We start from the raw sequence: 26,030 nt of genomic DNA, 5'->3' as shown, positions 1-26,030 counted from the left end.
CGTCACATCGATGCGCACATTGTCACTATGCAACCACGTTGTCAGAAAATTGAGTTATAATATCTAAAAACCAATCGCTATCGTTCAGCGAGGTAGTAAAATGTCAGCCTTACAGCTGAAAAAAATGGACAAGAACTCATTCAATTCAAGAACAACGATGGTGTATTTTGAAACATAACCGTAAAGATGAATAGACAAGTTTTAATATAAATTTTATTCACTCAAATTGGTGGCTTTGAACAAGGCTATGACACAGCATAACAGCAAGCAAAAAGGTCAATATTGACTGATCGAGATTTCTACATTCATCATCATTCATAAAGACTGTGCACTCATAAATACAATAATTAAAAGTGCTGCAATGTCTCTTAATTAATCATGGAAGATTATAAATGTATGCATTTTAAAGGAAATCAGCCAAGAACTAAATATAAATATATTATTTGTTGCACAAACAATCATTGTGGAGAAAGCCACAACAAGCACATAGTTTGCCTCAATTTTTTGAAACAAAAACTTGTCATTTTTGAGTTATATGTTAATCTAAACACTCCATTCTAGGGAATATTTTTTTGTTTTATGAATGTTGGCCACATTTTAATTAATGGCCCACATGAAATATGCATTTTTGGCGCAATCTTTCCAGGTCGATTTTTGACCCCATGCACGGTTGTTTGATGTGATCAACGTTTCTAACAAACATTCAATTCTAGACCTGGACAATACCAACAGCTATGACACTCATATTCACATATAATTTTTTGCTATTTTAAACATAGATTTTCGTATCTATATCAAATTATTCAATTTTTTTGTTGCTTTTTTACAGTAATTTTTATTATATAAACTGTACATTTGTGTGCAAACTGAGGGCGCTATTTACACATATTTTAAATCTAAATTTGCCAATTAATATGAGTTATTCCTTGTATTTCATGAAAAAAAGTATTTTTTGAAAAATTACTTCAAAATTTATTAGTCTTTTTTGATGTTCCAGTGCCATTATACAAGTGTCTACCCCTTGTAAAGATGTAAACAAGATTTAAGATAAATAACGCCATCATTGTTCAACTTTACTTTAAAATGGCACAGTTTTACATGTCATCAAACAACCGTGCATGAAGTATGCCTTTTTTCTTAACCACGGATAGTAGTAAAATGAAATAATAATATACTGAAGCTTTCCTCTTTACAATAGGGTTTTAACTACGAAGGGTAGGGGGCAATAGATTTTGAAAACTATAGGGGGAGTTGCAACATCTGTTTTTCTATATTCCTTTATGTTTCCTGATAATATGGCCAAAGTAGTTCAGCTTTCTCTGCATTATGCAATTTCTGATGGTAATGCTTGTACATATCTTTCAAGCGCTGTAATTTTGGCGCCCTGGTAAATCATCACAATCAGATCGCATCAACTAGGCCGGTTGTATCCAAACCCGGCACAAATGTATCCGCACTTAGATTGTAACATCCACCAATTATCTGTGCAGTGATCCCCAAAGTCCATTGGGTGAAGGAAGGTTTTGATAACCAAAAAACTAATCGCCGATTTTGAAAGCAGGAGGAAACCGGAGATCAAGGAGAAAACCTGCAGGAACGAGCATAAATCGGAAAACACCAAATACACATACAGTCCTTGGGCACGGTCGAGGTTTGAACCCAGGACCTCAGTGGTACAAGGCGAGGAAACAATCGCTCTCTGCTATCTCGCTTTCATTAAAATGATTTTTAGTTGGATTCTGACATTTTCTGCCATACCATGAAAAACTGCCTAACTGACTTTTTGAAAATAGAGTATAAATACCCAAATTAATGGAGGTTACCATATATCAAGTCTTTAAAGGCTAAGCACGGTTTTAATCAATTATCTCACAAAGATCAATTTGTTAATAAGCCCTTTCGCTACGGGAGGGTAGTTTTGTTCCCCCATCTTGACACATCTCTCTACGATTTCACGAAACTGTTTCTGAAATAACCTGTTTCATTGCGATTTTTAGGTCTAAAATAGCTGCCAAAATAAACGTTTGCCGTCGTATATCTCTCCTCCCCTAATAAGCCCTCTGGATATTTTTTAGTGACAACTGTCTATCGCCCCCTGGGGGCGTGATTGGTCTAGTTATTTATATATGATGTCTATTGTTGAATTGCCCAGTAACGATGTGCGCATCTTCTGTGACTTACGTAGGATTAAATCGAAAAGCTTTTGGTAGTTACCGAAAAGGTGATTTAAGAGAGCACGGGAAAATGCAAGATGAAAGAGACTAGAGAGAGAAAGAGAGAATAAATATCAGCATGCGTGATATAGAATGTAGATTATAAGAAAATAATTCATGTCAAATTCATGATATTCGCAAAGACGCCAATATTGAACTTGTATTTTGATATCGATACAATATACACAGTAAGAATGTCGTGTATGCTAGAAAGTATGAACAAAATAATTGTTGTCTCAATTATTGGTTTATAGTATCCAGCATTCTAACTCGTCAAATGCCCTAAAATATGTTAAGTATAAAAAGGTCCCAGTATTTTCAATTAAGTCCATAAAGCAAATCAGGAGCGGCCATTTTGCTAAATGGTCATTTATATCAGCAATCTCTGAAATCATGTGCAAAAGAACCCTAATTCGGGTCATTATATTGTCAATTGACCTTTCGGTAAATACCATAACTCCTTACGGTTAGACCCCAGATGTCGTCATTTGACGATTTTCAAATCGTTTATCGAACATCCACTGCGCATTGCAAGTCGGCGTGACGTCAAATGACGACATCTGGGGTCGAACACAAGGAATGATGGGATTTACCGAAAAGGTCTCGACTGCTCATGCGCATTGACGGTGACGTAGGTTAGGTTTGACGATGACGCAGTTTAGGTTTCTTTACAAAGGATTTCGGGAATTACCAAAATGGTCAATTTTGGATACCTTGAATACACTGTCAGAGAAGGAGTGAAAATTGCCGGATAGTTTCTCTCATTCGAGCAATATATTTATGATAAATAAACAGAATCTGGTTAAAAGCTATACACGTCGTCCATGAAAATGATTGAAAACTCAAACTTAAAAATTCTAATTATATATGGTCTTCCAGTATATATAGTATAGACTACTAATGTCACAGACTGTATCAAAATGATTAGTACCCTTATTTTTTATTGTTTATTACAAATAAAAGCCTGCTTCTTCCAAATGCAAAAACATATCCTTTTGACACGACCAACATTAGTTTTGTGACCCTTTGCAACACAATGGCCGTATGGTCGTAAAGTTGAGTACTAATGCATAATTGTTTTACTTTAAATAACAACCAGGGGTATGTAGATTCAGAATCAGTTGGGTGCCAAGAAGGCATCCTTGAGAACATTTAGTTATTGAGGTCAAAGGTCACAGAATGGGATTAAATTTTAAAATGCCTTTATCAAGTTATAAAATATCAGAAGTTCTTCTTTCAGTGTCCAAAGGGTACAAAAGCAATGGTCATAATCTAGAAGATTAGTTGGAAGATTTTGGAATTTTGGGATGAACACATTTGGCAGTTCCATTTGAATTCCATACATCCTCTGCGAGAGATTCCACAAAGGGAGAGTGGGTTTCAAATAGAGTGGGCTAATATGCTAATTCCATTTGAAATTCATACTCCCCTTGTGGAAGATGTTTTCAAAATCTTCCACAGGTGGAGTATGAACTTTAAATGTAATAGCCCATGGGTGGATACCAATCAGTTTGATACAGCTTTAATTTCTTTGTTGTAGTTGCAGATAATGATGCAGGCTATAGTAGAGAAGACAGAAGTATGGTATGTAAAATAGCGAAATAATGTGCATTATGGAAAGTCGATGTCGGGTTAAGGAATGGTTATGATATTCCACGTTATAGTATGTGCTTCAATTTGGGCTATTCCAGTTCAAATCCTTACACCCCCGTATTGAATCTTGTGTAGATTTCAAAATATTGGAGTCACCTATTCAAGTAATCCTATTTGAAGTTCACACGTGTTATGTCTGCTATAGGTGGTGTATGGATTTCAACTGGCATAGCCCAATGTGCTATGATTGGGTGCAGCATATGGCTATTCATACTTACCAATTATATAACGTTATATCTGGCATCCATACTTCATCTGATTTAACTTTTATACTTTCTACGCCCCCGTAGTCTTCTGGATCCCATCTTAGAAATTCATCATACCATTCCTAGAAACAAAACACAAAAAGATGATTTAAACCATCTAAAATTATCGTGGTTCTAAACTTGAATACATATTCAGCTTCTTTTTTATAAGCTGTATTTGTCTCAGTTGAGAGTTGCGATACTGGTAGGTAACTTCCAAGGTCGAATGCTATCAATAATACATAACAGTGTGGTCGCCGAGCTAAAATTGAAATCACACGACATTTACTTTAGTCACACTTTGTATGCTGTGAATTCTCGCATAGTCATGAGGGCCGATCGTTTGATGTCTAACAATCACGCCCTCACGTATATGCGATAGTGTGTCTTCGCGTTTACGAGAAAGACCGTAAGAAAAATTCCTTTAAAAGGAATAGGGCGAGCAAATAATTTGTCAAGATAAAGGTGTAGTTCCATATTGATATTGCAGTATTACTTCGATTTTCACTTGGGATCATTAGCAGAGGAGTGAAATTTTGATTGAAAGAATTAAACTAGGAAGGTTGGTGTTGGAAGTTATCTAAATGACAAAGAGACCAAGGAGAGCAATCAAATTAGAACAACAAAATAAAAAAATAAAAAAACCTACACTATAGGACAGTACGGTAAAACATGTACCAGCAGACTACTTTTTAGTCATCCCACCTTTGTAGGACTACACAACAAAAAAGCCCTCCACCATAAGACTTTATGGTAAAATATTTAGAGGAGTATGCCAATTAAACATTGAATCACCACTCATGACTTGAGGTCAAAACCATTATGTAAATAAGATAATGGCCACTAAAATGGGCTCACAGACATGAGTTCATTATTATGTAAATGAGATGTTCAATGTTTGCATGCGATCTCAAAAAAGGACATGTTGACATAAATTAATTGACTGTGAGGTTGACAAATAAATCCGGTGTGTGAATAGTTGATTCGGTGACCGACTATCAGTGGGCACGGTAAATTAATCTGTTTACGCCCTCGTGGTACCTTGCGCACAACGTTACGTAAAAACTGGCAATCATGCTTAACAAACAAAGAAATGAAAATAATCTGTTGCAACTTTCGGATTTGCATACAAGTAATTCTAGTTCTACAACAACAGGTTTTATTATTTCTTTTAATACAAGCACGTTGCTGCCTAAAATGACTTCATAGCACTGATTAGATATCAAAATGAAGTAATAATTACAAATTTTCATGAACACTATCGCCTCTGTAATTTCCGGAGTATATAGACAGCACGAATATTTTCTGCAACGCTGTGACCAATATGTATGTCAAAACCCAGCGCAAAGGGAGTACGCGGCATGTGCGGAATAGTTTCGTCTGTGGCACTTCATGGAACGATCGGCCCTCGTTAACGGATGATGCTGGGACTTGTTTGTGGATAGTCTATATATGGTTTCATTTACAGTTCATTAACCTCCAATCTTAGTCAGTGGGAGTGGTCTAGTTCGTAGACACATAATCTGATTGGACAATCTCATGATTTCGGGTGTTGTCTATCAGGGTGTAGACGACCCCACGTCATCATGAGTGTCGATAGCACGAGCTTGCAGTACGCGCAACAGACGTGAAGTTGAAAACAAGTTTCGTTCATTTTAGAAAAAGGGGAGTTTTTATGACGGTAATTTAGTTCTTGCTTAAGAAATATTTTCCAGTTATTAAAATAATATTTAACAGACTAAAAATGGGAATGAGCTATAGGAACTCTCCTCTACCGTATGATATACGACAGGCAGGTCCAATATTGTGAGCAGTGGATGCCGTCAGATTTGATAAGGGGTGCCCTAAAAACCCAGCCACCGATCCACTGCCGGCGCCCTGTGAGAACCGGCGGTTTTACCCTGTTCTATTGTTTCAAACAGTAGAAAATATGTAAATAGGACTGCTGAGATGAGTTTGACCTTGACAAGTTAGAATGTCTCCTACAATATGCTTCGCCAAGCATTATTTACATGTTCTTGCTCTCCCAATATTTTTGCCTGTTTTGTAGAAATCAATAGTGTTATTATTATTATTATTATTATTAGTGTTATTATTATTATTATTATTATTATTATTATTATAATTATTAGTAGTGTTATTATTATTATTAGTGTTATTATTATTATTATTATTACTATTATTATTATTATTATTATTATCATCATCATCATCATCATCATCATCATCATCATCATCATTATCATTATTATTATTATTATTATTATTATTATTATTATTATTATAATTATTATTAAAATAATAATGATAATGAAAACATTAAACATAATGGGTTCATTCAATTAGACGTTAAAGAAAGCGTTATCTTACAGGAAAGTCAGAGCACATTGAACCATTGTAATAACCAAAAATAGAAACTAGAAAGTATAGCTATTGTCCAATTGGCTGTTTTGTTTCTATGTGAAATGGAAAGAACGACCAATTTCATTGGCTAAACGCAATCGCTGACGATAAAGTCATTGATATTCTAAAGTCTAAATTGCAATGTGAAATAATACCACAGCGGATACTTAGTAAGCGATAAGTTATACGCTACCCTAAACAAAATTAAAAAGAAAGAAAACCCCGAGCGAGACAATGACTAAAATCAGCCATAAGTTATTTTCATACTTCCTTGAAGAGTTTAAAAGACAAAAGGAAATGAGCATATCGATTAAATTTGGTTAAATTAACTAAACAGTGGAATCCCCTTTCAATAAACCCCTGTGAATTCTGTTACTGCATTAAGAAAATTTCCCTGTGGAACACGCATACAAGGAACGCGCTCGTTCTGTGTTTAATGCATATAGCTAGTTATTTATATATATTCAAGAAACAACTTCTGGCCACGTTTCTTTCAAAGTACATGGTGTCTCGGAAAGATTTGTACCGGAGTGATTTTCCCCAAAATGTATGACATTTCTTTTTCTCCATGGATGATTTTAAAACTGTTACAACACATACACGACCAGCTAACGTCATGGAGAAGTTACATGTTAATGATGTATGGACTTATTAATTCATTTTGAGGAGATTGCTGTTCTTCATGCAGACGGCAAGTCTCTAATTATTTCTTTAATTGTTTCAAAATTCAGAATTGTACATTGACATGACCATATTTGGAATCACCATGAAAAATGTATTAAAATGAGTACAAACAAGCCTAGTATCGATAAAGTGGTTCTTGAGATAGCTCGGGATATTTTGAAAACATTCTTGAAACTTGGACTTTTTATGTTGAAGCAATATAAGTAATGTAATGATTTAAGATGGCAACTACAAGCCGATTCAAAAAGAAGTAAATTCATGTTTGTGGCGCTTTTGTCATGAAATATACACTGAATGGTTGATTTTACTCAAATGATTAAAACTCGGGTTTGGTGTAAGCAAATACAACAAGTCTATTTTTCAATGATATTTTCATTTACATACAACGGATTATTTTCCAGATTTCGAACAAAAGCACCACAAACAAGAGTTTACTTCTTTTGGAATCAGTAAAACTCATGCTTGGTTGTTTTGAGTTCCCATTCAATTCAACTTTATTTCCATAGTTAAACAAAAGACAAAATAACATTAATATAATTAAAGGCAGATTAAACAAAACGATTATGAAGGAATGGTCAAAATGCAAAAAAAGGCCAGCATTGACCATCTCTTTTATATATAAGACAGAAAAATGAAAAAAGCAAAACAAGAGACTATAAACACAAGACACATAAAACTAGCTGCAAGAAAATAAACGTAAGATTAGATAAGATGTAATTTGTATTTTTCGACTGCTGAGTGTGCCAGAGAAGTGGGTAAGTGCAATAGCTGCAATGTGTAGCTGCCATGTGTAGATATGAACAATATACTGTGCGTAATCTGTCCAATGTTTACAAGGCAGCTATTACACACTTCTGACACTGAGCAGTCGTTTTGTATGAGAGGAAATGCAATTTGTATCAATTGCAATTTGTATCAATTTATTATCCTTGCAAGTAATAACTCTCTACACGCGGGTGTTGACTGCAGACGACAAGTTTCATTTTCAATTTTTTTTAAATAAAAAATCTCAGAATTGTAAATTTTCATGACCATATTTGGAGTCAGTATGAAAACTGCATTTAAATGAGTACAAACAAGCCTAGTATTGGTTCAGTGGTTCTTGAGATAGCTCTTGATATTTTGAGAAAATATTTCAAAACTTTTATAATGTAAGTACTGAAACTATCTCCGTCTTTTTTGCTTTTCTCCAGGGAAAACAGGGATTGTTTTTTTTTCAAATCTTATTGATAAGTGAAAAATCTTGTCTTTGTGCTGGGTCCAATAAAATAGTTGGTTTTGTTGTTTTCTAAAAAAATTATTCACGACTGATCAGATTCGTGAGTGATCAATATTTCCTTTAATGAAGTAATATATTTAATTCAACACTAAAGGGTATTGCTATTACGAGAAAATTAGTTACCTTTTAGTGAAAAAGTGATTTTAGATGGTATATACGAGTATACAAGGCTTCCAGGTAGTTGGGCTATTACTTTAGTAGATGACACAATACTCACCAAATTATATACCACTCTCTTAAATTGAATTTCAAATTATAATTTCAATTCATACTTACAAAAGTTATCCATAGATTTGTGGTTAGTGTCTGTCTTCTTTCATCCTGTGGAAAATGAAAACAACATATTTTAGGTATAAATAATATGTTAACAATTGCGAGAAGAACATAAAGCTAAAGTTTATTGTAATGTATGGTCTTTCACCATACATTACGTGAAAGTCACCCCTGGGTAGAGAGAGGCAAGTGAGGTAAAGTGCCTTGCCCAAGTGCACAACATGGTGGCCCCACTGGGCCCATTCCACAAATCACAGTGCGCGATTTTGAATAATGGGGCGTGGAGGTAATAAAATAAACAAAAAATAAACCTGGCCAATTGGACTCCTGTTTTATTGGAGTGGCTACACTATTGCGTCTAACGTAAGACGTATTTTCAGATCAAAAACACCAGAAACTGGTTGGCGACGAGAATGCAGATGTCAACATTTTTAGGAGTCATAAAGCCAAAGTAGGTAATGGTGCCTCCATCGGACAAGGTACAAAACACACCAAGGATCAAAGGATGATACAAGAGGATACCTAGAATACGGTATATAAAAAAGAATGATCCGATGATCCGAGCCAGGTATACCAACTTGGTGTGGGGAACAAGACAGAAACTAATGCAGTATGTAAACCAGAATGGTATACACTGTTACTACACTAGTAAAAATCCAAAACCACAGGGATAGTAGACAAGGTTAACAAAAATACAACCGACGTTTCGAGCAGATAAACTGCCCTTCCTCAGGGACAAACAACAACAAAAAATATATATACAGCAAATAATTGAATCTAGTTACAAGTGGGTAGCAAGCATAAAAATTATTAATCAAATCAAAGCAAAGAATTAAACCAAGGTAGCAAGCAAAATATCAAAACTACAGAGCCAAAAATATAGCGTATCTACATGTAGAGTGTTGGCTTGCTACCTTACAGAAGGAAGCACAGATATAAAAACGCCAAACTGACCATGTATATTCACTCAATTTCCATGGACAATCAGAATTGTTTAGTTGCAGACTTTAAGGTTTTATCTATTGTTACAACCTGAAAACTGAACGCGACCTAAATCTAAAAAAAAGTAATGTAATTGTAACAGAAGTACCGTTCTACCTGACGGCCACGACTGACTGCAAATTATACCGAAATATAAAAATGACATATTTTTCTGGACACAATTGATACAGTAAACAGATATGACATAGCCTGAGGAAAATGGTACAGGTCGACAATACTTAGTCCTCATTCCAGAAAAATACAGCACTAATTTTTTGTGATAAAAAATATTTCTTTCTGCCAAATGAAAGACAGCTCAATCTTAATAATTCATTTATTTCTAACTGGCAATAAAAGTTAAATTTTACTATATGGCCACATTTATGAATTAAGGGCCAATTCAGGGTGTTTTTCACATGCTGACAAACTTGTACGAAGTCTAATTTCAATGTATGCATTCTTATTTTTGGAAAAGGCATGTTTCATTCTTATAACCAATCATTTAATTAAAGTAAGACAACAAAAATACTATTATCTCCAACTAGTACTATTAAATGACGGGTTAGGATTGAGCTATGTTTCTTTTGACAGAACTTGATAATATTTTTTTTAATCCCAAAAAATTAGTGCTGTATTTTTCTGGAATGTGGAGTAGTCTTTTCAACAACAACAAAAAACACGTACTTTTAAGTTCCTCAAAATAGTACAATTCGGTTACAACTCATTTGCTTTTAACATTTTTAACGTCATTCAGAGTCATTCACCTTTTCAAGGATTAAAAATAAAATAAAAAATGACTTTAAAAGTGGAAAACAAAGCATCATTTTTAAAATATGACGTATTCTTACTAAATATATCTCAAATAGAACACTGGCGCCTTCCAAAACTACATCATGAAAACAAGCGCAGATAAATTCTCAATCCTTTTACCACTTTATACAGTTTGCTGTTTCACATTAAAGAAAAGAAAAGAAAGATCCCGCCCGCGGATGTTGAAAAGACTCCTTTGGTATTATGATCAATTTTTAGCAAATTTAATCGAAAAGTGTCGCCTAGAATTTAGTTTTGGTAAACAAATGCAAAATAAACAGCGACACTCGACTACAATACAGGTATCGAATACGATGAAGCACAAATTGACGTTGCTTAAAGGTTCAGGTTCATATTTCAGTAAGACCCTTAAGAGATAAGCACATGTAACCACAGCGGGCGTCATGCGTTCCCATCATGCTTTGCGGTCTTATCAACATAACAACTACATAATATGTAATGCTTGTCAACTTTTGACAATTAAAGCAAAATTTTAACGTTTATATAAATGTTATATTTTTATTTTGTATCCACAAAATGCTAGTTTTCACTTTTAGATAATGCCGCTTTTAATTTTGAGCTTAAGGGTAGATGCGGTATTGCTGGTTGAAGCAGCCAAAATATCGATTTTCATTATCTTAATCAATATATTATTGAAAAATAACACTTTTATCCATCTTACAAGTCATATATTTGGTAAACTTGCTTGATTTATTGTTGTGAATGAGTAATATGTACGTTTTACAAAAGTGTTGTTGTTTCAGCCCTTTTATATAACATAACTCAAGAGTTACAGGACCCACAAAAGTATATCTGTGATATTTGAATTCTTCTACACACTCGTTATGAAATGAACAATGCAATTTTTGCATTGGCAAGACGCTGTAAACTACCAAATCGCAACAGTTTATAGTTGTTAACCTTAAATTACATCACAATCGTGTAAAAATATGAATTTTGTAAACAAAAACAAATTGAGGGCTTCTCGTCAGCAAATGTTATAATATTTCTTTAATTTGAGGTAATAATTTCAAGATGTATCTGATCCTATGCCAATGCATGATCAAGTTCAATTTCGCGCAATGCACCATGGGATTGCTGCTTCGTCTATGCTGTGAGATGTAACCAAAAAGTTCTTATATTTCGACTCGTTGCCAAATTGAAAATGCGTTGTTCTTTTATGTGAAGTATTATTCAAAGAGTCTGAACATGTACTGAAAAGTCTGAACATGGCTACAGATGTCACTAAAAGCCACATGTTTCTCTTTTAGTTTGGTATACTTTCAAACGAGCTGATACTTTGAAAAGGTACATTTCATAAGGGAAGTGTCTAAAATGATAAAAAGGTATACGACTAGCGTAAGTAACTAAATAGTTAAATATTCCCAGTTCCGGAGCCACTGCTTCAAACGGCTGAAAATGTGTAATATGTAATATTATTAAGGTAATGTGAAAAATAAAGAGCCTTTGATAACTTATGAATGGGGATAAAACTTACCCGCCAGCAAACGAAAAAAAACCCAGGAAGGTGGAGAGGGGGGGGCACTTTAAAGGAAAGTACACCTGACAATGAAAGAGAAAATCAGGAAGACAAAGGAAAGGGAGTCCGTTTCCCGCCAAAATTCACCAGATCATGGGCGAGAATTGTGTAAAATACTTTACATATAGCGTGTCTCTCAAAAAACCCGTACATGAATCAAACCGACAAAACTGGGTCAAAATGATGCAACGGTTAATTTGTTTCGACTTTGCCTCCAAGTTTTTATTCCGCCCCCATCAAGAAAGCTCGATATAACCGTGTTATAAACAATTTTTACTTTTTTACTTTTATGACGGGTAAGCCTATATAAAAGTCATGAAAACGTATTTTTTTAAAACGTTGTATATAAAAATGCACTACAACAACAAACACTTTATGTATAGTTTCAATATGAAAGGTCAAAAGTTTCATAATATGATTGTCGGCTTACCATTCAGGCTGCATACATTTTAAGTACATATCATTAGATTGATAAAGTTTACTTTGAGGACTTTTTAATGACAAAATGTCAGTTATTAAAAAATGCCATAAAATTTGGACATTCCTCGTATTCAGAATGTAATTTAGTGTGTCTGATGTGCTCTCAGGTTCTACACAAAATACTGATATAAAATCGGATCGATTGCACCCATACTTATTGGTCGAGCTATGAGTTTTTAAATATTGGACTAGACGTAGTCGAGTCCAATATTTTAAAACTCATAGCGAGACCAATAAATATTGGGCGTAAAACATCCAATTTTATCATTGTTATGTGCTGAATCCAATATTTTCACACACTTGGATTCATCAAAAGATAATAATGCAAAATTCTATCAAATCAACCTCAAAATAAACAAATGGTAACATGAAGAATTATGATAAAGATGAAAGATAAGAATGTTGCCACAAATTCAAATTTGGTATGAAAATATGAAAACGCGGATGCAATTGCTTCAAACATAGACTATACATTACAGTACAATGCATAGATGATCTCCCTGGGATGATCTACGCGTAGGCGTGGTACGAGATATACAGTAATAAAATAGGGATGGTGAAATCTTCATTATTTTATTATCATATTTTTGTCTGCAAAAGTACAACATGACATGAAACATAGCAAGCTCAATATTTGCTCATGCAAATTGTAGATAACATTTTAAATACATTTTCTATCGGAACAATGTTTAAATTGAGGATTTGGAACAAAAGTAATTGCGCTACGTACGGTATGTATTTCATTATAATGTATAGGTAATATCAGACAAGATGTAATATGTACATTTCTCTATACGACGCGAAGCATCAGATCATGTCAATATTTGTTATGACAAGTTAATTATAGACCCGTCGTTGGAGCAGAACAGAAACACCGGAAAAAGCATGATCCTAAAAACCCTGGTCCCAAGACGATTTTGTTCTTTTAAATACCTGACTAATGAGTCAAATAGACTAATATTTGCACTAAGCAGTGTATTGTTTATATAACAAGGTAGGTACCATTGCTGATACTATCGTTCATGACAACTGCCTCAAGATCATTAACCTGCGCATTTTGATGTACCTACAGAGCATTTCATATAATTTCTTGCAGTAAAATCATTTATAGGAATGCATAAAGTTTGTTGCAATAAGATCACATTTATATCATGGGAATTTCATTAACAGAATACTTTCAAATGTCTGTCGATAGACAATATTAAACTATTGGAAAAGAGCTTGCTTGATGTCTTGTTTTAAATGTGTTGCCGTGGTCTTTTGGAGAAGATCTAGGAGATGTTGTACTTGGGTTATAACGAATATTGTTTTGTTTGTTTACATACAAATTGTATTTTGTTTGGCAAAAGTACAAACTGACATGAAACACAGCAAGCTCAATATAATTATCTATAAGACGAATAACGCGAAGCATATTTCAAAGTTAAGTCAACTATAGACCCGTCGTTGGAACAGGCTATAGACTCATCGTTGGAACAGAATAGATACACCGGAAGAAGCATGATCCTAAAAACACTGGTCCCAAGACGACGTTGTTCTTTTAAATACCTGACTAATGAGTCAAATAGACTAATATATGCACTTCGTAGTGTACTGTTTATATAATAAGGCAGGTACCCTTGCTCACAGTATCGTTCATGACAACGGCCTCAAGATCGTTAACCCATGTCTATCTGCGCATTATAATGTACCTACAGATCAAATCATGCGGTAATATCATTTATAGGAATGCAGAGAGTTTGTTGTGAAAAAATCACGTGTTTATCAGGCAAAATGGGAACTTAATGCGGAGATTCTGGGCAATAGATACTTGTGGTAAGTTCATCATTTCATATACAGAACACTTTCAAATTAATGTCGATGGCAGGACATTAGAATATTGAAAATGATCTTGATGTTGACAATCGACAGGGGTCAGGGTGATTCTAAAAGCAGAGTCCAGCCACTCTGCGACTCTATATCTAAAATGACAGTGCTAGTTTACTCCAATTTGAGAGTCACTTGACTCCATCCTGGCTATCAGTGCACTTGGGTGGTGTTTGCCAAAGCACTAACAAAACTACAACTATGGCAGAATTTGATTAAAGAATATTAAAATATTAGAAAAGATCTGTTAAGTTCTAATAGTAATTAGTGGTACTTTATTTCTTCATTTGGTTTAGATGACTTGTTGGGTGATCCTGGGAGAAGATCGAGCAATTATGGTTCTTGGGCTTTCTGGCAATATTAATAATGACCTAGTTCTATAGTGTCAAGCTTATACCACTGTACTAATTTTGTTTGATAGTCAGAGCACTAACAGATCTACAACATGGCTCAATTTGATTAAAGGATTTTGAAATATCGGAAAAGATCTTGTAAGTCTCCAATAGTACTCAATAGCACTTTATTTTCTTCTTTTACCTTATACGACTTTCTAGGTGGTCTTCTGCAGAATGTACAGCAGCTATTGTACTTAAGTTTCCTAGTAATAATGAATAAATTATATGGTGGTAACTTTAAACTTCTTTACTTCATTTTGTTTGATAGGCAGAACCTATTCTGATCTACAACGATGGCAGAATTAAATTAAAGAATATTGAAATATTGGAAAAGATCTTGTATTTTCTATACTATATAACACTTAATAGTACTTTATTTCTCCTTTTACTCTAACTCTGGGTTATCTTTTACAAAAGCTCTGGCACTTTATGAAATATGTCTTTATAATTGAACACCAAGTCAGACATTATGCCTTCCAAGGGTGCTGTGCATGATAGCACATCATACACTGCGCACAAAACGTATTCGAACACTAAGGACACTAAGCCTAATTTACCACATTAATTAGTCAATAGATTAAGAATTTAGTTCTGCAGATTTGGATACCTCATTCCGCACGATGTAACTTCCCAGGTTATACTAATTTGAATAAAATCGAGAGCATTTAGAAGTTACAAAATTTATATAGACTTTTTTCTCGAAACATACTAATTATGAGCACGGCGAGTGAGTGTTGATTTGTTACGCTATAATGAGCCCATTAAAATAGCCGGCAGGAATCACCTTGAACGAGGAAATAGCCCAAATGTGTCACTGCTCTCTTTTCCATTCAATTCGATATAACTTTGGGAAATGAGGTATCAAAATACGCAGAACCAAAGTATCAATCTGTTGATTATTTAATTTGTTAATTTATGTTTATTGTCATTGAAAACGCCAAATTGCAGTCATAAAATATATAATATTAGTAAATCACCCAATCGAATGTTAACGTAGGTATGTGGAAAAGAACTGCAATAACAATAACAAACTATGTGCCCAAAGAGTTGTCTTTGGCATGTCGCTTTTTTGAAATATCACAAAAAAATATCAAATTTTGGAAAAAGATATGGGGTAACTCATTGCTTCCCTCTCCAGATACCGGTATCAAGGTCGCTCATACCCCAGCCCTTAATTTATGTTTATTGTCAAGATATTTCATGCGCAGTATACATGAAACAAGTATTTTTGCTTCGTGAATAGGATGGTCATTGTTCATGATAAATCATAAAAACCAATTGCGTATTTGACAACCATTAACTCAAACATGCTCATAGCCAAAACAATTGCCGTAACTCAATGGTCACTACCGGCAAAATTTTCAACCTCTTTTATGATTTGAGTTATTTTGATTGTTACCAAGACGATCATGTATTGAGCCTAATAGTCACATGCTAAGTTGACAATATTGCTCAGGGGGATTAAGCTTTATATTTCTAAGAGATATAAAAGCTCTATTTTGATTGTTACTCAGATGAATATAGCATGTAATTAACCAATCAGGGCACTGTAAGAAAGGCAGTAGTACCCCATGGGATTACTTAAAATGCGCTATTAAAAAGAGTATGTAGCCAGGTATGATGGGAAGACAAGATTCGTTGCCGTGATTGAACATCAGATTCATATCACTTCCTGGCAATGATGGACTCATCATACATAACAGGTTTCTTATCAGCCATTAAAAATTTGCGCGCCGGTGTCGTCTGCAAACTGAAACCCTAAAAAAAGTCAAACTTTTGAAACCTTTACAAGTGTATTCATCAAAATTAATTTTAGATAAGTACCAACATGACACTTTTTAAGCAAATGGCTCATACACGATGTGGACTCGTCGATTATTTTTTATTTAAGTGGATGATATTTTTTACTCTAAAAGGTATAGCATTAACCCTGCGAGCATGATACACAACGACCTTCCAAACCATTAATGTATTTCATGACAAATTGGATTTTGCCTTTTCGACCATCGAACTTTGAGTATTTGAACAAAATCAGAAGTTTGTTTTTTCGAAAATTATATATTTCATAACTAATGTTGTGATAGGCATTGTCAAATGATATAATTAATTTAAGTTTAAGTTATAAGTGCTTCTCAAAGTTACAAAGCTATTCAATCTTGCTAATGATTTTTCTAAAGCTTTTAAAACTAGAAACACTTTTCCCTAGTGGAATTTGATTCATGTTTAGAAGTTGTAGTCAGGTGTTTACTTGCTGTGTCCATTTGTACAATTATAAATTGAAGAGTAGCATGTTACAAGTCTTAATAGCTGCCTTTTGAGAGTTTACAAATTAGTAACATTCGTTCTACTAAGGCATAGGCGATATTTATATTTTGACACTTAAAAACTTGATATTTAGGTTATATTCGTGATTAACCTTTTTATTTAGTCATTGTTTAGCCTATACTTTTATTGCTGGGATTTCCCTAGTTTTCGAGGGCGTTATTACATTTTGATGATGAAATTACATGGAAAATATTGGTACTTATTTTGATATCACTGGACAGAGAAGACCCACCACTACCCATTAGTGGGGGAAATATAGGAGTCCAGAAAGGGGGTAGGCGAGGATTTATGAAGTAATTATATGTAAATAGACACCAAATTTAAAAAAACTTAAATATTCTACTACATTTGTATTTGTTTCCATTGCTTGATTTAATTAATAAACGTATTGTTCTTCTTCAAAACCTCCAAGAAGCCTCCTGATAAATATGTCGAGTTTTGATTGAACATTTATTACATAAAATACTAGCTTACATCGGAATAGTAGTAAGTATATACAAGGGGTACATTAAAGTTGCAAATTTACTTTAAATAGACTCATTATTGTTTATGAGGTTAAGACAACACGTAATCACACCAATAACTCACTACCCTCTGACTCTATCTGAAGTCACTTTACTCCAATAATGCGCTAGTTGGATCGATTTGCTGCCGCTTATGCTTCACGCTCGCGATCGGAGGAAACTCAGCCATCCTACAACATTACTTTGCGAAAGAGCAGCTAACAAACACTTTAACTTCATTATCAAGATTACATGTAAATATGATGATAAATTACAATAGATAAAAAGGAGAAAAAAATCAGCTGTTCCTAATGACAAATTTAGATCGTTCCTGACGTACATAGGGTCTTTGCTGTCGTCACTACCAGGTTATTTGACGAATTTTGGAAAGCAAACACGTTCGTTGCCAGTGAAACTAATATGGAAGTAAGTACCATAGCTACATAGATACCACCTGAATATTAATCACAGTTTTTGTACTTATTTTAGCACTCAGTACCTTAACTCTACCTTAGTGCTTAACAGTGAATAATATTGAATAAATACGGATTTAAACATTCTTCATGTGGAAATGGACACCGGCATTATACAGCTACCAAAGAACAACATTATAATACGGAGGTTACAAATCAATACACCAATAAATCAGACGAATTCACATCATAATTTTGTCCATTCTCAAAAAGGGCATCTGTCACTCACGTTGTGTCACGTATAGGTTAAACACCACCAATTCCCTATTACGCACTTATCAATGGGGAAATGAGGGTTTTCGTGCAAGTGGTCCGGCAAGTGGTTTTCATGCTCAGGAATGTTTAAAGCACCAATACCAGATGCAACTATACGATTCAGATACCATATGACAAAACGTTGACCTGGTAGTTTGTTTTTGTTTCAACGCACCAAACCGTAAAATGTCCTGGAAATAACACAACGAGCGCGCCTTCGATTATGGCATGAAATATCAAGTACAGGTTTTATCAAAATGATTGGTACCCATCAGTTTTCACGTTTATTGACAAGCCTGCTGCCTCCAAATGCAAAATTGGATCATACTGAAACTGCAACAATGTAGAGTTTACATCCTTTCACAACATTTTCGACGAATTAGATACATTCGATGTTGCATTTTGAAGTGGCAGTCTTGTCTATAATCACTGACAACTGATGGGTGTCAATCATTTTGATACAACCTATAATGAACGAAAACATCAATCACCAAATGATACATTTTTTGTTCAACATCCCTTGATTTTTTTAGTGATTTTAAAGAATTGAATTGCTTTTCAGCTTCAGTGTGAATTGATTCGCATGAACGCTCTAATCCAAGCAGTGGTATTCAACTTTAATATGTGATCTGCTACAACGAAATGAGTATAAAGTCGCAAGTTGGTAGTTTCAAGATATCCCGGCTGACTGAGTTGATGTTCTTTGTTTGCCGCACACCTGTTCAGGCCAGAAGTATGTCTGTATGTTCTTTGTGATTAAGGGCTCAACGGGCTTTTCACGAAGGAAACCTGTACAAGCCATTAGTATGTCCTTCGTGAATAGCACACAGTTCCCCCATTCTAAGGACATTCACAGTTCTGGTTTGAACAGGTGCGTGTGAAACAAAGAACACCAACGCAGTAGCCAGGGCGTTTCGAACCTAACAACTTGCGACTTTACGCTTATTTCAAGGTAGCAGGTCCCATATTTTAAAGAAACCATAATTAATAAAACATGAGGCAGCCTTTTCAGAAACGTCCTTCTTACACGCACAACAGGAGTTGTATATCAAGTAAGATAATTATAGGATATCTAATAATAAAGTAATTGAAGTAACTTTACACTAAATGGATGTGTACTAACTGTGTAATACAAGTAGCCAAATTAATGTCAGGCCGAGTTATTTCTAGTTTCCTAAACGTCATATTTTGAATGTCACAGTGTTAAAGCTCAATCGGTCGCAAGAAGCGCTTGATATCTAGCCAATGAGCTACGTGGTTTTATGGAGCGTTAGAATGCCAGGACGATAGCGACTATGGTATGAACTCTGCTAGTAACACAGGTAGCTTTAACATAAATCGTTTCATATTATTCGAACACGTGCAGACAACTTTTTCTTCTACAAAATGGCTTTAAAATTGATGAAACGTAATATCCTCACTCTTAAGTCTATTTTGAGGTTTTGATTTTTTTGTTTTACTCAATCTTTATAATAATGCACCATTTTCTGAGATTTAGAAACGCTAGATGTTCACAGATGCCATATATAATAATAAATAAATTTGGGATTTATAAAGCGCCTTTCTCCAGATCTTAGAGGTCTCAAAGCGCTGTAATTTCGCTGCAATGGTGAATCATCACAATCAGATCGTATCAACTAGGCCAGTTGCTGCCGAACGGCGCACACCTATCCGCAGTTAGATTGTAACATTCACCAATTATCTGTGCAGCTCCCCAAATTACATTGGGTGAAGGAAGTTTTTGATAACCAAAGAACTAATCACCGATTTTTGCGATACAGGAGGAAACCGGAGATCCCGGAGAAAAGCTGCGAGAGCGAGCATGGAATCGGGATAAACCAAGTGCACATGAATCCTTGGGCCGCGCCGGGGCTTGAACCCGGGACCTCAGTGGTGCAAGGCGAGGGAACTACCGGCGAGGGAACTAATGGTGCACCTTTCAACATCTACCAGCAAAGGAAGGTACTGGATGGTAGCGATGTAGTCTGATTGATTACAACTCGGTGATTGCAGTTAAAGTTTCAAATATCACTTGAACTTATTTCTTTTATATTACTGCTATCAATCAAATATACCATGAGATATACCTTGAACGACAACAGCCTACTGCAACTAATACCTGAGTGGAGTAATGAAAGACCTGTAATTATCATGCACTAGCGTAGCCAATATTTGAGTGTGAGAAGTTGGACCAAATTTTGTCCTCATTTTGTCAATATTTTGTCCTGTTTTTAGTCATTCTAAGAACACTCTTTGCCGTCCCCAGTTTATCCCTGAAAATTGGGGGGGGGGTTGCCCCTGCTCCCTTTGGTACGCCCCTTTATCAGGTGTTTACATGATTTTAAAAACAAAAACACTACTAAAATGTTACATCATTTCTTTAAACTTCATTGCCGTCTTTAACTGTTACATTTCAATGACAAGAGATCGGACGCAAGAGTCGCACTCAAACCCATTGAAACTCGTTCTTGTTGTGTTAAAGTGTCCATAACCTGTCAGACATGCAGAGAATATAATGTTACATTGGCGAGGGTAGCAGGTGTGAGCAACTTTGCAGTCTGAATCTATGTTCATTCAAAGGGTTATTAATGGTATTAATGTTTAGAATATTGACACAAATGATGTGCAAAACACAATCGGCCTTTTTGTTCTACTCTTTCACTTGAAACAATGGAGAACATTGTCATTCAAAATATTGTCATTCAAGTAGTAAATAATATTAATATCTGAACATCTAAACTTTCTTTCTCAATGAACTTTTGCCAATCAGTAGGGCATGCAAAATTGGATGTGAACAATTGCCACTCATTCAGTCGCTCAGATTATAGTTCAAATACCGTATTAATATTTTTGAAAGGGTAGTTACTTTTGGTAATGTGTAAAAAATGACCAGTTTAGTAAGCACAAAATGATAACACTTTTCAAATTCCCATATGGCTTTTTGATGAATGGCGGGCACAAAAGGAGAGGGCGTACTTTGATTTGGGTAATCTTTTGTATACTTCTCAGCTGACAATAGATTATCCAAATCAAAGTACGCCCTCTGTTATTCTAGTGACCTATGCATGACCCCAGCGAAGGATCGTACTATTATATACAAGGGTGGTTATAATACCTCTTAAGTGACTCTCAGGTATCCGTGCCAGATGAGATTTTACCTAAGAATAATACGAACAAGTGGTGTTTGCTGTAGTATTTGATCATGTTGATTTACGCTAGTTTATGCACAAGCTTCCGCACGCCTGCTACAATAATCACGGGCCCATCCCAAGGATTTATGCATGGTAAGTAAGGCCCGCGTAAGGGTGAGGTTTATCGTGAGAGTTTGAATATGTTTAGATTTGATAGAAAAGAAGAGAAGTTTAAAATAAGAGAATTTGGTTTCAGACTAAGGTTAGGATATAGATACAGATTGAGGGAGGTATTCCCATTATGACAGTTTGACAAATAAACAATAACAAACACATTTTACATAATATTACTGTATTGTGCCCCTGTCACATTTTCATGCCGCTTACCGCTGCGGCAAGAGTATCAGCCTTCAGTGTGTCAGTTTGTCTCCAATGCGTGTGCGTCACGCCGCTCAGCGGCAAGCGACATGAAAGTATGAAATCAACATTACTTACCATTTCTAATACTTGTGCAACAAAAAGTAACATCTGAACATCTATAATAGTGGTGTGGTTATATACAGGCCTTACATACGGGTTATATCCATTTTCTTCAAACAGGTCATTAATTAAACGGTGGGTTTCTGATAGTAATCTTGCTCCTGTAGATAAAGTGAAAGGAAAACAACAATACAATTAATGTGTGTTTGTAATAATTGACTAGGTACATTTTTACAATTCCTCCATGCACATATCCAACATGGCTGCCAAACCAAGACTGTGAATTCTGCAGATTTACAAAAGCAAAATTATTATGCTTCATAGCTGTGACACTGTCTCATCGGAAATGTTCAGGAAACAGTATCCGCAGTAAAATAACAATCCGGAATTGAAAACAACATTAACCGAAATGTGTTTTTGTAATAGGTACATTCTTTAACACTTCCTCCCTACACATATCCAACATGGCCGCCAATCCAAGGCTGTAAAATCTACAGAGTTTACAAATACAAATTAGTATGCTTTATAATCTCTTCGGAAATTGCCAGGAAACAGTATCCGGAGTAAAATACCAATTCTGATTGGTTAGAATCCACTATAGTTACTTTAATCTAGCTTTTTATATTATAGCACCTTATTTGGATTACATGAGCATAGAGTCGGAGCAAAATGTGCGAAAATGGTGCCATTGAATAAGGCCTGTATCAAATCTGGTTATTCCTTGGTGAGGATGTTTTTGTTTGTTTTTAATCTTAAATCTTTTAAAGGTATACCCTTTGTCTCGCTTGCTCTTTGATACTGCCCGGCAGCTCTTCTCCTTTAAAAACAAATTGTATTCTTCGGCTCTAGTCTGTACTAGCAGGGATATGAGACCCCTGGTACTAGCTACACACATGAATCTGTATGGTCTGGTTATTGTCCCATATACGTGAATTTTAATTATACTGGTGAAATACGACCCTTGTAATTACGAGCCGTAACATGCGGTCACTTTGAGTGGACTTCACCCACGCCACCAGTTTGATGTCGCTAAAACAATATCCAGAAATTTGCCCGACCATAAATAGCGCAATGCGCCTGCGTGGATTTCATGATTGATTGACAGGTTAGCTTTGAAGATTTATCTACGTTGACTACCCTAGAATACATAACTTTTGCTCTGTGCTCATCTGAGATTTGGGCAAATGTAGAGGTATTGAAATACATAAATTTGGTTAGGGATCATATATAGAGAGAATTCTCTGAAAAATCTTTTTTTTACCGAAATTGGAAAACGGAATTTTCATGGAAGAAGTCTAATGTAGATTTGTACAATCTGTGTCGAAACAATTTTGATCAGCGCATAGAAGAAGCCATGAAACTCATGGGCGTGGTTTGTAGATGAAGCACTCAAAATGATTTTCCGCTGCAGGGTTAACAGTAGTGCATGCAAATTTGGCGGTGTGGACTTTAATAAGGAATGAAAAATGGTCATTAACTGAAGATGGGAGTCATTATCATACTTCTGGCCAGAATTAAAATACTGTATCTGTATTGGATTGACCTTTTCGGCAAAACCTCCGAAGATATGCGTGGTGTTCTGTAAAGACATACGGTACGTGTTGAGAATGTCAAATTTGCAGTACAACGTTCACGGAGGTTGTTTGATGTAATCATTTATTAATTTTTCTAACAAAATATTATATAATGTTCAATTAAAGACCTGGACGATACCAACAGCTATCACACTAATATTTTAAGCTATAGATTTGTGTTTCTATATCAAATTATTCACCTCATTCTGCTTTTTTATAGTAATTTTTATTCTACAAACTGCACATTTGTGTGCAAATTGAGGGCGCTATAGTCATATATTTTAAATAAAAATTAGCCAAATAATGTGAGTTATTCCTTACATTTCATGATAAAAAGTTTTTGAAAATTTGATTGACATTTGCTAGTCTTTTTTCTGATGTTCTAACAGCATTAAACAAGTGTCTACCCCTTGTAAAGATGCAAACAAGGTTTAAGATAAATAACGCCATCATTGTTCAACTTTACATAAATATTACTCAGACAACCGTGGGATATAACTTAAAATTTCGAATCTACTTTGGCAAGCATGTGTGTTTTAAAAACAAGTGCCCTTTCTATATTTTTACAATATCAAAGATTTTAAAAGAGAAACAAAGTATGAAACTAAATTTATCATTACATTAATTTGCATTGCTAATGGTATATCGCTCACCCACAGGAAGAGGATTTTGATATAAAATTGGATCGGTTGAGCCCATATTTATTGGTCGAGCTATGAGTTTAAAAATATTGGACGAGACGTAGTCGAGTCCAATATTTTACAACTCATAGCGAGATCAATAAATATTGGGCGTAAAGCATTCAATTTTATCATTATTATGTGTTGGATCCAATATTTTCACACACTTGGATCCATCAAAAGATAATAATGCAAAATTCTATCAAATCAACCTCAAAACAAATGGTAACATGAAGAATTATGATTAAGATGAGAGAAAAGAATGTTGCCACAAATTCAAATTTGGTATAAAAATATGAAAACACGGATGCAATTGCTTCAAACATAACTATACATTACAGTACAATGCATAGATGATCTCCCTGGGATGATCTACGCGTAGGCGTGGTACGAGATATACAGTAATAAAATAGGGATGGTAAAATCTTCATTATTTTATCATCATATTTTTGTCTGCAAGTAGTAAACCTACGTAAAATTTGGCAAGTTGGTGTTTATTCTCTTCAAATAAGCTAAAATGATCACAGCTTACATGAAAGGCAATAAATATAAAACTTCAAGGTGAATAGCTTAAGTATGTGATTTGCTACGTCTGTGGGTTGTCAACGTTGAGATTTCAAATAACGATGAAACCTGTGAGCCGTGTACCTTTGGCCGGTCACTGTCAACACAACATCGAAGATGGTTTCGAATCTTTCAAAATCACACTCAAAGTACAGCTATTGAACATGTATTCATGACTTCTCAAGGAAATTTGCTTGAGAAGGGGCAACGATGGTCTTTTTCGTAAGCCTATTTAGGTCTTCATTGAGTGCATGGGAAGGCAGGTATTTGCAGGTGAATAGAGGTGAATAGCACTGGTTCACTACCTGTAAAGCAAAGGTATTTTATTTTGAGGACTCTTCGTTGGAATATGGAATATGTTCTATGATTCCCTCGGCCAATATGTGCGGTTCTGTCCTGTGGAGTACAATACCCACGTGACCGTTTTTGCTGGAACGGGTTAGGATTAGGATTAGGTTTAGGTTTAGGTTTAGGTTTAGGGTTAGTGTTGGGGTTAGGGTTAGGGTTAGGGCTTCCGGCAAATACGGCCATCGTCACTCTTATTTCCATAGAGAATACGAGAGGGTATCACTGTGAGTCAAGTCTATCTCAAATCCAATGGCATAGTTCAAAAACTACCAATTAGCAAGCGTAGCACAGAGTTGTGAAGTATGAGTTTTTGTACGAAGTGTGATCAAAGGTCATGTACTGAATGTACACTCATATGAGAAAACTGTCCTGGCAGATTGCATGTGTCTAAACATAGGATGCTGAAAATTAATGTTGTTCATGTCTACGACTATTTCGATTGCTTGTTCTTTTCTATCAGGCCTTCTAGAAATTCAAGCTTAGAGTAAGACTATGAAGTCATACGACCACGTGTCACTGTTGTCAGTTATAAAATATTAATGTAAAATGATGATTTTTTATGATCGCATGCATGTATTTTGATGTCAAATCTCAGAAGGTATTTTAAAGCTGCAGGTCAAAGAGGTGACTTTTAACCAATTTGATCGACGCAAAAGAAAAACGAAACAATGCAAATGAGACGTATACTTTCCTGATTAGTATAATATGCTAATCAGAAATGAGTCATGTCGACTGAAGAATCGACTTTCTCCATTCCGCCTTAAATGGTATCAAACAAAAATAAAATACACTTTCAGGCTTGCGCGTGACCATTATAAGTAAACTGTGCCAAGATTTTCTCTTTGCTATTGACTCTGGCACCTTTTCTTAAACAT

General features: G+C 35.1%; 1 protein-coding gene across 2 annotated transcripts in view; it reads right to left on the bottom strand.

The window, feature by feature from the left end:
- Positions 1–26,030, bottom strand: part of LOC140145886 (neuronal acetylcholine receptor subunit alpha-9-like) — a 232,861-nt gene that overhangs the window by 26,428 nt on the left and 180,403 nt on the right. For both annotated transcript variants that reach the window (XM_072167589.1, XM_072167590.1), the window contains exons 2-4: positions 22,005–22,150; positions 8,754–8,798; positions 4,085–4,194 (exon numbers count right to left, since the gene is read on the bottom strand). In XM_072167589.1, coding sequence (XP_072023690.1) covers positions 4,085–4,194; positions 8,754–8,798; positions 22,005–22,150 — 301 coding nt within the window. The remainder of the gene's footprint in view (positions 1–4,084; positions 4,195–8,753; positions 8,799–22,004; positions 22,151–26,030) is intronic.

Source organism: Amphiura filiformis, chromosome 2 (genome assembly GCF_039555335.1).
Source record: "Amphiura filiformis chromosome 2, Afil_fr2py, whole genome shotgun sequence".
Classification (NCBI taxonomy): domain Eukaryota; kingdom Metazoa; phylum Echinodermata; class Ophiuroidea; order Amphilepidida; family Amphiuridae; genus Amphiura; species Amphiura filiformis.
Note: the sequence above shows the minus strand (reverse complement) of the source record. Positions and strands in the feature narration are given on the sequence as shown.